The following is a 13,961-nucleotide window of genomic DNA, read 5'->3' as shown; positions in this document are numbered from 1 at the left end:
CACCACTCCTGGAAGCCATTGAAATGATGGTATTGTATCTGCAGCTGAAGGGCTTTTTAGTGGCACATTTTTAGACCTCATCAAGGTATCTATATATGGTTGAGAGAGAGGTGCATGTGAAACTCTTTTGTTTTGGTGCGGGGGCGAGTCCAATGCCTGATGGCTTTGCATGTGAGGCAGATAGAGAATCTGCAGTCGTGATGTCTGGCATTTTGATGTTGCACCTCTTTTATGATTGAAGTGGCTTCAGTCGTGACCGATTAGATTGCAGGGGACCACCCTCAAGATCCAATTAACGCTTGGCTGTGGTTTTTGTATAAATGCAGTTGGAAAGTATGAGTGGGCTCTAAATGAATTCTGAGAAAACATCAAGAAATGAGCTTACCTGTTTCATTGATGTTTTTAAAAAGCATCAAACACATTGGCAACTTATTTACTTTTGATTTCTAAATCCCAACATAAATGCTTAGTTGCTTTATTATTGGAATAGTGCCACAATATATATGGATCATAACTCTTTAAAGGGTTTTTTTTAAATGCTGGAGCAAAAAAGGGAATGATTTGTAAATTAATCGTTCTGGTGGAAGATAGACTTTTATGCGAGTTGAGCACTGAGGAATTCTATACAGATGAATACTGCAGTACACACCTGTAAATGAGTTTGTGTGAACTACGGACCTCCAATAAATGGATCTGTCAACATTGAATTTTCAAAGTCTAGCAGGTTTCAGCATTTTTTTTCAATGTGATTGCCATTTTGAAGCAATTTGCAGTTTGAGATGAATTCTGTAAAAATGGCTGACCACAAAATGGCTTCGGGAGAAAATCTATTGTAAATGTGTAGTTACTGTTTTAAAGTCTAGTGTAACCAGTGCATCTTGCTTTTAGTAAAGAACTTGCCACTCATTCATTTAGTCATGGAGTAGATTCAAGATTCCTTTATTGTCATATTAGTATAAAACGTGTAATATTACATAAAATGGCCTTCTGCCTGCCATTAAAAATATTGCCATGGATCGGAATATTGGTTGTATTTGTGCCTTCTTGCATGTTGCAAAGCAGAGCTAGAATGAATCGAGCACAAAGGATCTATGCTAGTAATTGTTGTTTTAAAACCGTAATTTCATCACCAGTTAACTTTTAATTGCTAACTATGTGTTTGAATAGGAAAAAAAGCTTTGGTGTGGGCCTGCTACCAATTGAAAAACCAAACATGAGAGCTAATGACTGCAGTTGCATATCGAGTTAAACAAGAAAACCTGCAAATTTTGGGACAAGTGCTGAAGAAACTCAGCAGGGCATGCAGCATCCACAGAAAGTAAGGGGTGAACTCCTGACGAAGGACTTGTCATTGGTTTCCTGTTCATTCTCATGGATGTTGGGTGCCCTGCTGAGTTTCTCTAGGACCTTTGTGTGCATATTGTGGATTTTTGTTTCTGTTCCTGCATGACTTTTTAATAAAAGGAAAGAAATTTGATGGTAGGTCAAAGTCTGCGTCTTGAGCTTCAAAGAGACTTCAGTTGGCAGCTGGTAGAATTTTTTTTAAAAAAGCAAAATGACTTTCAAAAATAGAGGAGACTGGGCTCTGATCCTTATCAGTTTACATTATACGAGTCCAGGATTTGTATTTCTCTACGTGATCAATATATCCCAGGGTGCTTCACTTTTGCAGTATGCTTAGAATTAATGTAAGCTATTTTTCCTGACTGAGATGAGGGGGTGGAAGCCAGGGAAATAAAGAGCCAATAAGCCAGAAATTCCATAGACCTTTCCATTGAGCAGATGAGATTTAGGATTTGGTTGCAGAGATTGAAAGAGCGGTGAGGTTGTGCAACATCTTCATACTCTGCACGTGTAATCAAGGTCGGGTCACTTGGGTTCTACAATCTTTCATGCACCTAGAAATAAAATATTCAGAATGAAGACACTTTGCTTATTTTAATCCTATGGACTCTGTGTCCCAATTTTCCGGGATTGGCTTTGTACTCCACCACCAGCTGATTTATACTAATTTTAACTTTTCATATTGTGGCTTGCCCATGGACCCAGTCTGGAGTATATTACAAAAGGTTTAATTTAAAAAAAAAAGCCTGGAGTCCAAAGTGCTAATGGCACAGGCTAATGTTCAAAGGGTTAATGGCACAGACTAATGTTCAAAGGGTTAATGGCACAGGCTAATGTTCAAAGGGTTAATGGCACAGGCTAATGTTCAAAGGGTTAATGGCACAGGCTAATGTTCAAAGGGTTAATGGCACAGGCTAATGTTCAAAGGGTTAATGGCACAGGCTAATGTTCAAAGGGTTAATGGCACAGGCTAATGTTCAAAGGGTTAATGGCACAGGCTAATGTTCAAAGGGTTAATGGCACAGGCTAATGTTCAAAGGGTTAATGGCACAGGCTAATGTTCAAAGGGTTAATGGCACAGGCTAATGTTCAAAGGGTTAATGGCACAGGCTAATGTTCAAAGGGTTAATGGCACAGGCTAATGTTCAAAGGGTTAATGGCACAGGCTAATGTTCAAAGGGTTAATGGCACAGGCTAATGTTCAAAGGGTTAATGGCACAGGCTAATGTTCAAAGGGTTAATGGCACAGGCTAATGTTCAAAGGGTTAATGGCACAGGCTAATGTTCAAAGGGTTAATGGCACAGGCTAATGTTCAAAGGGTTAATGGCACAGGCTAATGTTCAAAGGGTTAATGGCACAGGCTAATGTTCAAAGGGTTAATGGCACAGGCTAATGTTCAAAGGGTTAATGGCACAGGCTAATGTTCAAAGGGTTAATGGCACAGGCTAATGTTCAAAGGGTTAATGGCACAGGCTAATGATGCAAGGTTCATGGTGTTCCTAGAAAATGGACATAAATAGGAGCTGAATTTGAGAAATAGAGCATTTGCCCTTAAAATAAGTGGAATGTTGTGCTGTAAGCACAGGGGCAGTGTTCCTCATTGATCAAATAGCAGCAGATCCTTTTTCAAGAAATTTCTAGGTGATATGGAACACTTTCTTCTTTGGCTTGGCTTCGCGGACGAAGATTTATGGAGGGGGTAAAAAGTCCACGTCAGCTGCAGGCTCGTTTGTGGCTGACAAGTCCGATGCGGGACAGGCAGACACGATTGCAGCGGTTGCAAGGGAAAATTGGTGGGTTGGGGTTGGGTGTTGGGTTTTTCCTCCTTTGCCTTTTGTCAGTGAGGTGGGCTCTGCGCTCTTCTTCAAAGGAGGTTGCTGCCCGCCAAACTGTGAGGCGCCAAGATGCACGGTTTGAGGCGTTATCAGCCCACTGGCGGTGGTCAATGTGGCAGGCACCAAGAGATTTCTTTAGGCAGTCCTTGTACCTTTTCTTTGGTGCACCTCTGTCACGGTGGCCAGTGGAGAGCTCGCCATATAACACGATCTTGGGAAGGCGATGGTCCTCCATTCTGGAGACGTGACCCATCCAGCGCAGCCCCCCCACATCTCCATCGGGCACACAAAACTCAAAACGGTCAACCAGTTTACCTATCTCGGCTGCACCATTTCATCAGATGCAAGGATCGACAATGAGATAGACAACAGACTCGCCAAGGCAAATAGCGCCTTTGGAAGACTACACAAAAGAGTCTGGAAAAACAACCAACTGAAAAACCTCACAAAGATAAGCGTATACAGAGCCGTTGTCATACCCACACTCCTGTTCGGCTCCGAATCATGGGTCCTCTACCGGCACCACCTACGGCTCCTAGAACGCTTCCACCAGCGTTGTCTCCGCTCCATCCTCAACATCCATTGGAGCGCTTACACCCCTAACGTCGAAGTACTCGAGATGGCAGAGGTTGACAGCATATGGAACACTACAGCACAGAAAACAGGCCATTTGGCCCTTCTAGTCTGTGTAAGAAATTTCTAGGTGATATGGAACACTACAGCACAGAAAACAGGCCATTTGGCCCTTCTAGTCTGTGCCAACCATTAGTCTCATTGACCTGCTCCCATTCCATAACCCTCCAGAACTCTCCCATCCATGTATCTATACAATTTATTCTTAAAACACAAGATCAAGCCCTCATTCATCACATCAGATGACAGCTCGTTCCACACTCCCTCCACTCTCTGAAGGAAGATCTTCCCTCTAAACCTTCCCCTTTTAGTTTAAAACTAGAACCTCTCTTATTTATCTCCCCCAATTTAAGTGGAAAAAGCCTACTCATCTATACATCTCATAATCTATCACTGTCTAAACCTCTCATAATCTTGTAAACCTCTTTCACATCTTCCTCATTCTTCTTCGCTCCAAGGAATAAAGTCTTGACCTGTTTAATCTTTCCCTCTAACTCAGCTCCTGAATACCTGGCAGCATCCAAGTAAATATTCTCTGCACTGTATTCTCATTTTAAAGGACACCTGAATATAGTACACAGGTATCTGCCCTTAAGAGTACTTTTAACATCTCAACGCTGTGGTAAGATGCCACTTGATTGTTTGTTTTATCACTCATTTGGGCCTTGAGGGCAGTGAATGAACCTTTGTTTGGCTTATGCCATTTTTGTTACTGATTATCTGGAGTGGTGGGTCAGTTTAAAATATTTCAGTGGAAATATTGACATTGTCCAGCTTAAATTTGATTGTGTTATTTTTTTTCATGACTAGAGTTTTTTGTAACTGCTATTGATTGGGAAAGTGATGTACATTTTCCATATCAGATAAGAATTACTGGAGGAACTTGGTATGGATTCTACCCATGGATTTCTATCCATGGGTAGAAATGGTCATTTGATGTTGGGGTCTGACCCTTTAATCAAACCAAAGCTTGAACAGATAAAATTACATGTATACAAGGGGGAGGGGCCCAGAGTTGATCGAGATTAAGAGAAAGTGTAGATGGCCAAGAAAAACGGGGATAAACGTGGTGGAACAAAAAGTTAGAGAAAAAGAATACCTACCTACCTATGATTTCCATATGTTGGATTTAAAGATGCTCTGAAATGTGCTCACTCTACCTAATTGAGATGTCAGTTGGTTTTTTTTGATGGAGGTGGAGCTAATTGTATGGGGTGGAGCCAAAGATGACTGACTGCAGATCTTAATTTGAATAAAGGAAACACTTTTGTACTTGGTCTGTCCCTTAACTCTGCTTGTAAATCCTTTCTCAATCCTTTTTCTATCACCAGCTCACCTGCTGACCTTCGGGTCTTGGGGACTGTGAGGTTTTTATGTTTCCCATTCTGCTAAATCCAAGCATGATAAGTTTTTCTTTTATGGTATTGTTCCACATAACCATCAAAATCTTAGCAGTCACTTTCTTGTTTGAAGATTAAGGCCATACTCGTAATGTCAAGTTGGATTTTGGTTCCATTTCGCCATCATCCCATTGCAATTTGGAAGGTCCTTTGGGTTGTTTCAGAAATAACCACCTACAAATTCTTGTAGGCGCATGAGAACTTTGGAATGTCTTTGGCAGATTCCAGATCTAGGTTCTAAGCCCAATACCACTTTTGGTGATAGAGTTATCATCACCTAATGATCTGATTTGGAATGTCAAGGCCATTTATGAGTACTATTCTGGGTCAGAGGCTGAGCTAGCATCTAACCATGCACATGCAATTTGCTCTTTGAGGGGTGGCACTTGAAGCAAAGGCAACTGGGTTGGGAACTATTTAGTTGCCCTACTTTTCTATTAATGAACCTATTGGTCCTTTGCTTCCTTTGCACTTTTCCCCCATTAATCCCATTTCCCCTTAATGTTTAAAACTAGTCATTGTTTTAATCACTTGGTAATGGGGCTTCCTGGCCTTCTAGAGCTTTCCAAAATTTCACTGCCATCTGGATGATGAAATTTCTTTTCATTCACTCTCTATTTTGAGACTGGCTTCTGGTTCTGGATACCCCAGCAAGGGAAAAGATCCTGCATCTGCCCTTTTGAGCTATTGGAGCTAATAGAATGTCAATTGGATTAGTTTTCATTCTCAAAACCCAGGAGTTGGGGGGAGAAACATGTCACTAATTTGTCATCTGTTTGTCCATAGAAATATTAAAGTAGCCAGATGTTCATCTCTATTTAAAGACATTGTAAGACAATTATTTTATTAGCCTCAAACTGATAATGATTTGCTGTATGATCTCTCTAATACTGACCAAAAACGATGATAAAATTTCCAATTTTTGAAGGAAAACCTTCTCTTCATTGATCACCTTGGTTATAATTCTAACATGTATGCACATAATTTGAGATGGAGGTGAATTTTGAGTTCACTCCAGAAGACATTGGAGGATGAAAATATCTACTCCAATGTTAGTTCCTGATGTTTGGATGGGGGAACTGTGTGGGCAGAAATCACTTGATCATTTCTTTTACTGAAATTGCATAACTTTGAAAGCAATAACTATCTGCAATTGACTGAAGTGCTTGAAAGTAGAATTTGATGGTGTGTTTGCTTAGGGATGGACACTGCAATAATTTCTCTTCCTCATTGCTGGTATGAGTTAACTGCAGCACACTTTTGTGAAGAGGTGAAAAGATGGACAGAGCAAAGGCTTTGCCATCTACTGGGGCGGGGATTGGAACTGTCATCTCTGCAGAAATGTCTACTTAATTTGTAACTTTGTTATGGTTTCACCCATGCTTCCCACTGAACAAATATGGAGGGCAAACAAAACCAGACGAAATGCAGACCGTGATAGTAAAGTACGGCAACGGGAGCAACAATGCTTGTTTTCTTAAATTGCTAAGAGAACATCCTCCTGAACAGAGATTAAATCTCTAGTGTCCTTTCCTACCCTCTTCCAATAAACTGTATTTTTGGAATGTTTTTGCAAAAAATATGCTCTTGCAGAGACCATTTTTTTATTTCAAAATTTTGAGTGTGGTATTTCAATTCAGAGCCCCTGTCTGAAAAGAATGCAATGTGTGCTTTGAAATCTTACCTTTTCTCTGGTGAAAGTTGTAGTCGCCCACCTGTATTGGGCCACTTCTCTTTTGGATGACTGATAAACTTTGGAAGTTTGTTCTGGCAAAGCAGAATACATTTTTTATGTAGCCATCTGTTTTCCCCAACAATCAAGTGTCTGGGCTTGAAAGACAGTGAGATTCTTTAGATTCTCTGCCAGCTCGGTAGTTATCATTGAAGATTAAACTGTGGCCATACTGAAGTGCAGCAGCTGTTGAGCACACTGAATACAATGCAATTTGTAGAAGTCTTGCAGCTTGGTGTTGCAGGGGATTGAGGGCTCCTGGAGATGCAGTCGCATTGAGCCTTTGTATGTAGAGAAACCCACTTGGCATTTTCTCTTGAGGCTGACTGTTCGTTCATTTTGAGGAAACCTCTTTGGCCTGTTCCAGCTTGCATTCTCCATTCCCCCCCCCTCCGAATTTGTATTTTGGAAGCTGTTGACTGCACGTGACCACAATTCCAAGTTAGAAATGTAAATATGTACAGCTGGTCTAAATAAGTGGAATCGCGACTGGATATAGAAGCTAAATGAGCACATCATCTGAATCAGTGTTGATTCAGCATTGAGCTAGCTGCTGCAGCCAGGCATTGGGTAATTTAAATAGACATGAAGCGCAGATGTATAAAACAGCTATACACGCCTTTCAACTCCCTTGAGTATATGCTCTATAGGCAAGGCTGCAGCATGCAAGCAATTTTGACATTAAAGTATACAGAATTAATTATAGTCATGAATATTAGAGGTGGAGAGCCTTGCTAGGATGGAAATCCATGTGGGTGCTTCCCTAAAGCAGAAAATTAAATGAAGATTAAAAGACAGCCTTTGTTACCAGTTGATGTTGGTACAGATGTGTTCTCATCAGTTCTGATCTTATAAAATGGATTGTTAAGCTTATTTTTAAAAATACAGTAAAATCAAGCATCTGGCAAAAAAATCAAGGAAAATAAATGGGTTAAAAAAAAATGGAAGTTCAAAATTGGCGTGTCTCACCATTAGTTCACCAATCAACACAACACAGTCTCAATCAACTGGAAAATTCACTTATCTGGCGTCTACCAATCGCCATCGATGTCGGATACCAGGGTTTTACTTGTTTGGCTTTGGGTTAACAGGTCTCTGTATGGTGGTTGATGTTATTCTAGAGCTCAGAACTCTGGTGTGAAGGGAGGGAAATGCTTGCTTTTGGTCACTCCTCATTGATCCTTGAAGGAAGCTTCTCCCTCCGAACACAAGAAGCCAGGTCATGTGGCCCCTTAGGCCTGTTGCAAACACCAAATTAAGACCCGGCTGATCTATTGCAGCCTCACCTCCATTTTCCACTCCTGTTCCCTATGACCCTTGGCTATCCTATATGTAAAAGATCATTCTGTTTTGCCCTTGAATAATCCACAGCTCTCTGGGGTAATGAATTCAAAATATTTGTGGCATGGTTAGTCTAAGGATTTTGTGTTTTTGCTCTCTGTCTGCATGGTTTCCTCCCACTCTTCAAAATGTATGGTGGATGTAGGTTAAATGGGTGTAATTGGGCAGCACAGTCTTGTGGGGCAGAAAGGCCTGTTACTGTGCTGTATAACTTCAAAAATGTTTTTTTTAAAAGGTAGGAATTTCTTGAATTTTAATTTTTAAAGAAAATCTGCCCTTTGTCTAAAAGGGTGTCCTCTGGAGAAGAGAAGCAGCATCCATTTTGGACACTATTGAGGACAAGGTGACACTCGGTTGTGATTCCTTTGCTCTGTGGCCATGTGGTGCATCAGAAATGATTAAAAATGTAGCAAACCTTTAATAATTTGTCACTACACTCCAAAAATCAAGTGGCTCTCTTCAGGAGAGGAGCAGAAGGATTGTATCAAAGAAAGGTTTGATGGGTGGGGGGAAACCCACATCAGACATGGAGAATGTGCAAAGATCTTACAGTAAGCTTCAGATTCAACCCCAATTGTTGATGCTGTAACAGTGCTGCCCAATTAAAAACTTAAATTTAAAGAACCTACTTTTGAAAGATGGTTGCTCTTTAATTAATGGGATAGTTAATTAGCTGACTCCTGCTTTGACGAGTAGCATTTTTGTACTAGTTACATTAAATAGAGAGGTAACTATATTGGCTCACTCTACAACTCCACAGTTCTTCATGAACTTTCAATACAAGCACAGAAGAGGGCTGGAGTGACCACTGTTTTCAGCTTTGAAGTCTAATATATGCCTGCTCTTATCTTTCAGGTCAATGACTTTCTGTCAGGACGTTCACCTTTGACACTTGCCCTGCGGGTCGGAGATCACATGATGTTTGTTCAGCTCCAGTTGGCAGCACAGCAGGCTGGTGGGAGCCAGCTCCAGCACAGGCACGTAATAACCAGTCGAGAGAGCAGTGGCGGGGCAGCCACTCCCAGCTTTGCCAGTACTCAAGGACTTCACAGGCAGACCGTTGGAGCCTCGAACTGTAACCACATATCGGCCTGCCAGCAAGCGATGGCGACCCCTGCAGCCGCCGCCGCCTGCTTTAGCACAGCACGGCCGCCTTCAGTCACTGCTGGAACCTTCAGGTCGCATGGGGCCAGCTCATCAACCACCAGCCATAACGTCGCTGCTTCATCTTGTGCTGAGGTATGATAAAGGGATGGGATAAGAGACTGGAGCAAAGCATCATCTGCTGGGGAATTCAGCAGGTGAGCAGCATCGATAGCAGAAAAAGGAATGAACATTTACCTGCTGAGTTCCTCTAGTGGATTTTGGAAATGAGACCTGAACTGGTGCTTAGTTCCAACTAAATAATAAGTGATATCTCACTGTGTACACCAAGGAAATGTAAATTATGTAATCCCTTTTGCTTCTAAATACTAGCAAATGATCCTAAATTGTGATGTATTATCTTTGGGATGGAAAGAACAATAACTTTGATGCTCAAATTAGCTCTAAGATCACTAGACAAGAGAAGAATTTGAGCTGCCAGTGAATGTATTCTAGTAACTTGTTCAATGTGACCTCCAGTACCGTATGGAGTTTGCATGTTCCTGCCACTGGGTTTTCTTTGAGATCTCCCAATTTCCTTCCATGTGCCAAAGTTGTCTGGGTTGGTCAGTTAATAAGCTGCTGAATATTGCTCCAAGTATGGTTAATGGAGTTGGAGTGTGGAATTTTTTTTAAAAAAGGAATTAATGTAGAATTTGTGTGTAAATGTGTGGTGGATGGTCCCAGATTACTTTAGGATGAAGGACCTGTTTCTTCTGAGGTGCTTCTTTCCAAGTCTTGTAGAATTTCACATATATAGGTGTTAAACATTCATGAAGCTGCATCAGTTTGATCTGCTTCATTGTTTATTTAAATGCAAATGTCAAGAATAGTTAATTGGCATAGAATCACAGCAATCTCAATGGAAATACAACCACACCATGAGTTTGACACTTTTAGGGAGTCACTGGTTGAAGTAAAAGTTGGAGGATTGGGGGCTGGGAGAACTGGTTTACATTCTCCATAATCTCTACCAGCTGCAACTAGACCCTACCACCTACATCTACTCCTTTTAGCATTCTGTTCATCCCTCACTGCCCACCTCTCCATGACCCCTGGTGCTTTTCCATGCAGCCAGAGGAAGTGTGATGCTTGTTCAGACACCTCCTCCCTCACCAACATCCAGTGTTCCGAACAACTCTTCCATGAGAAGCCAAAGTCCACATGCACCTAATTAGGTGCTCCCAATGTCGCCTCCACATTGGTGAGACCAAAGGCAGACTTGGAGACCATCTTATGCTCTGTCTACCGTGGCCTTGCTGCGCTTCCAGTTGCCACTCTATAATCACCCAATCTGTATGGTTAACCCATATGCCATAACCCCTCTGTTTCTCTTGTACTGTCTGTCATGCTTCACCTCCACTCAGTTCACCAATGCCATATGGTGGCCCTGTTCTACCCATCATACCATATTCTCGTCACACTGGCCTCTTCACTGCATTTAACCAGTGTCATTAAAGGGTCTCCCTTCAAATGTTCTCCCTCTGATGCAGTTTAACCTGCTGAGTTCTTCCAGCAGACTGTGTTTCATTGACAAAAGGGAACCTGGTACTCAACATAAAATCTTGGGGGAAATCCAGCAATATTATTAATTAAAGAATATTGTCTGCCCACACCTTCCCTTCTAGTTTAAAGGTGTAGCATTTTGTTCGATATTCTGCAACAGTAATTGGCTGATATTAATTTATCAGAGCTGTTCAGTTTCTCATTCAATTTTTAGTGGATTGAGCTTCAAATTTGCCTTTCAGAATGCAAAAGAAATGGTAAAATGTTTTATTGATGTTATTGCTGTTAGCCAGGTCTGGGCAATGGATTCTTTTGGGAATTGTCAGCTGCCTTTATGCTGTGCCTGCCAAAAGCATTAATTGTGTTGAATTTAAGATAATTTATTATGGAGCTGAGCAGTCCCTGATTAGCTATAATGACCAGCTCAGATGGGTCTATCAGAGAATGGAATTGCTTTAACTGGTGATGTATAGTTTGCATTAGTGTAAAGCTGCCCTGTTAATCGGTCCAATTAACTGAGAGGCAAAGACACTGGATTTGGGTGCAACAGTACAATTGGCTGCATTGTAGCCAGGCCAAGAAATCTCTTTGACAGGAAGAAGGGGATCCAGTCAGTTTCTCTGTGAGCCTTGTGATCTCCCAGGTTCCTGTCTTGCATTCCATGAGAGGTAGGATATCAGTCACAGTGTACATCACAAATAAAAACCACTCAGGTAGAGGGGATCTCAAAAGAAACTGACATTTTCATAGAAAATTGGTCTCCACTGTTGTACTCCTCTGTAGAAAATGAGATCCATTTCCTTATTTGCTTTCTGTGCAATATTCTAAAGTGTTGTGGGTGGTTTAGCAACTTTGTGGATTTGCAATCAATAAGTTGTAACGTAGTCCAGGGAGGGGAAATAGATAAAACAATGCTTGTGGTCATTTTGATTTTGTATTTTTAGTTTGGGCACTGTTGATGTTGAACATTTCTTCTCTTAGGGTGACTGCAGTCCAAGGAACTCTAGTCCGACTGCTTCGGGCAAGTCTCGGAAGCCAGGTGCCATCATCGAGAGCTTTGTTAATCACGCCCCTGGGGTTTTCTCGGGAACCTTCTCAGGTAATTCAAAGCTCACTGCTTTCTGTTCAAACTCTTTCAGTAGTGAAGGTGTTGTAAAGTTGTTGTAAACTGGAGGTGATGGGGAACCAGATTAAAAGCTGCCTACCTGTAGGTTGGTGAACCCTTTATTAACAATTGTGACTTTAACCATAGTATCAATACAAATTGCTGAAGGAACTCAGCAGGTTTTATCCATATGAGGTAAAGATATATTAATGATGTTTTCAGTAAAGTGAACTATAGTATACTTGGAGGGCTTAAGCCTGAAATGTCAGTTATACTGTATATCTTTACCTCCTATGGACACTGTAAAAACCTGCTGAGTTCCTTCAGCATTTGTGTTTTCACTGTAATCACAGCATCTTCAGACTTTTGTGTTTCACTCTGTTCAGTGTTATTCTTTTACCAAGAGAACCTGATCATTTTGTTGTTTGACCTGAAGTGCAGGCTTGCCAAATGTGTAAGTAACTGCTCTCACTTCCAGTGAAGCATTAATGCTGCTGAGCCAAGTTGTCCTCATTTTTGGGAAGATCATGAAGTTTCTGGCTTGAGCCCTTTGTCAAGGCTTTAACCAACCCTGTTTTGTTTTATTTCCTTCCTTCATTAGGAGCCTTTTTTCTTCTCTGCCGCAAGTGCATTGTGTAGTGTTTGTTCCTCCACCTGGGGAATATTCTCCAGTTCCTTCATGTCATGACCTGCTGAGTTTCTCCAGCACTTTGTGCAGTACACTAGACCCCAGGATCCATAGACTTGTTTACCTTCACTCCTGGTGCTGTGGCAGTTAAAGGGATTTTAATTGGTCACTCCCAACAGAAGGAAGCTCTCTATTTGTGCCACTGTTGTGGCAGAGGGCTTTTCCTATTTTGTGGTACACATTATTGATTTGACTTTTCTTCCCAAATCAGGCACTTTGCACCCAAACTGCCAGGACAGCACTGGAAGACCGCGCCGTGACATCACCACCATACTGCAGATACTGAATGATCTGCTGAGTGCCACCCGGCACTACCAGGGGATGCCGCAGTCCCTGGCACAGCTGCGTTGTCAGACCCAGTGCACCCCCAACCCACCGTCATCTTCGCCACCTTCTCCAGGCTACTCAAACAAAACTACCTCCGATGACCTAGTCCAGCAACCACTGCATTCCCTCGTCCAGTGCCAGAGCCAGATCAGGATGTGCAAGTCGAGCGGTGAGTCATCTGTGCCTGCCACAGTTTTGTGGGCTATCGTGGGACTTCCTCAAAAGCCGCGATCCGAAGCTGTGAAACAATTGCATTTGCAAAATACATTTCATGATCTGTCTCAAAACTTGTTTTAAGTTCATGTGGGATGTGACACAGTCTGGATTTGCAAATGGAGGGGTGACGCAGTCTGGATTTGCAAAGTTGCAAATCTTTTTTTCTTCCTTTCACATTGCCTCTTTAATGCAGTGACTTCTTGTTGAGTTTTGATGTGTTGTACTAAAGGTCCATGTGGCCAATATTCAGTTTTTGAATCTCTGAAACATTTTGAATTTTGAAAGGTCTGGACAGAGAAGGTGTAGAAAGGCATTTCCCATGATGGGAGAGTCTGCTTCAAACAGCAATGCAGAGGAATTTTTTCAGCCAAAGGGTAGTAAATTCTTTTTCTGAGATCTGTGGGATTTGTTGCCACAGATTTGTGGTGTATTTAAGGGAGAGATTTGCCAGGGCATCAGGGAAGAAGGGTGGGTAGTGAGTGGTGAAATGTATCAACCTATGATTATATGCTGGGGCAGACTCAATGGGCTGAATAAGTGATTTCTGCTCCTATTTCTTTTGGACATTTCTCTCCACCACCCCCCCCCCCCTCCCTCAGTTTTTGCATTGAGGTGCACATAGTGCTGGGATCATGAGTGACTTCCCCATTGAGCCAAGCAAACATGCTTCCAGAGGGGAATAGTTTTTGG

The 13,961-nt window shown here is 41.9% G+C and overlaps 1 protein-coding gene across 1 annotated transcript in view; it reads left to right on the top strand.

Moving 5' to 3' along the window:
- midn (midnolin) overlaps positions 1-13,961 on the top strand; it is a 31,863-nt gene that overhangs the window by 8,103 nt on the left and 9,799 nt on the right. Inside the window, exons 5-7 of the mRNA XM_069928182.1 lie at positions 9,142-9,525; positions 11,917-12,034; positions 12,940-13,224. Of these exons, the coding sequence (XP_069784283.1) occupies positions 9,142-9,525; positions 11,917-12,034; positions 12,940-13,224 (787 nt within the window). The remainder of the gene's footprint in view (positions 1-9,141; positions 9,526-11,916; positions 12,035-12,939; positions 13,225-13,961) is intronic.

The sequence above is a fragment of the Narcine bancroftii genome, chromosome 3 (assembly GCF_036971445.1).
Source record: "Narcine bancroftii isolate sNarBan1 chromosome 3, sNarBan1.hap1, whole genome shotgun sequence".
Classification (NCBI taxonomy): Eukaryota; Metazoa; Chordata; class Chondrichthyes; order Torpediniformes; family Narcinidae; genus Narcine; species Narcine bancroftii.
Note: the sequence above shows the minus strand (reverse complement) of the source record. Positions and strands in the feature narration are given on the sequence as shown.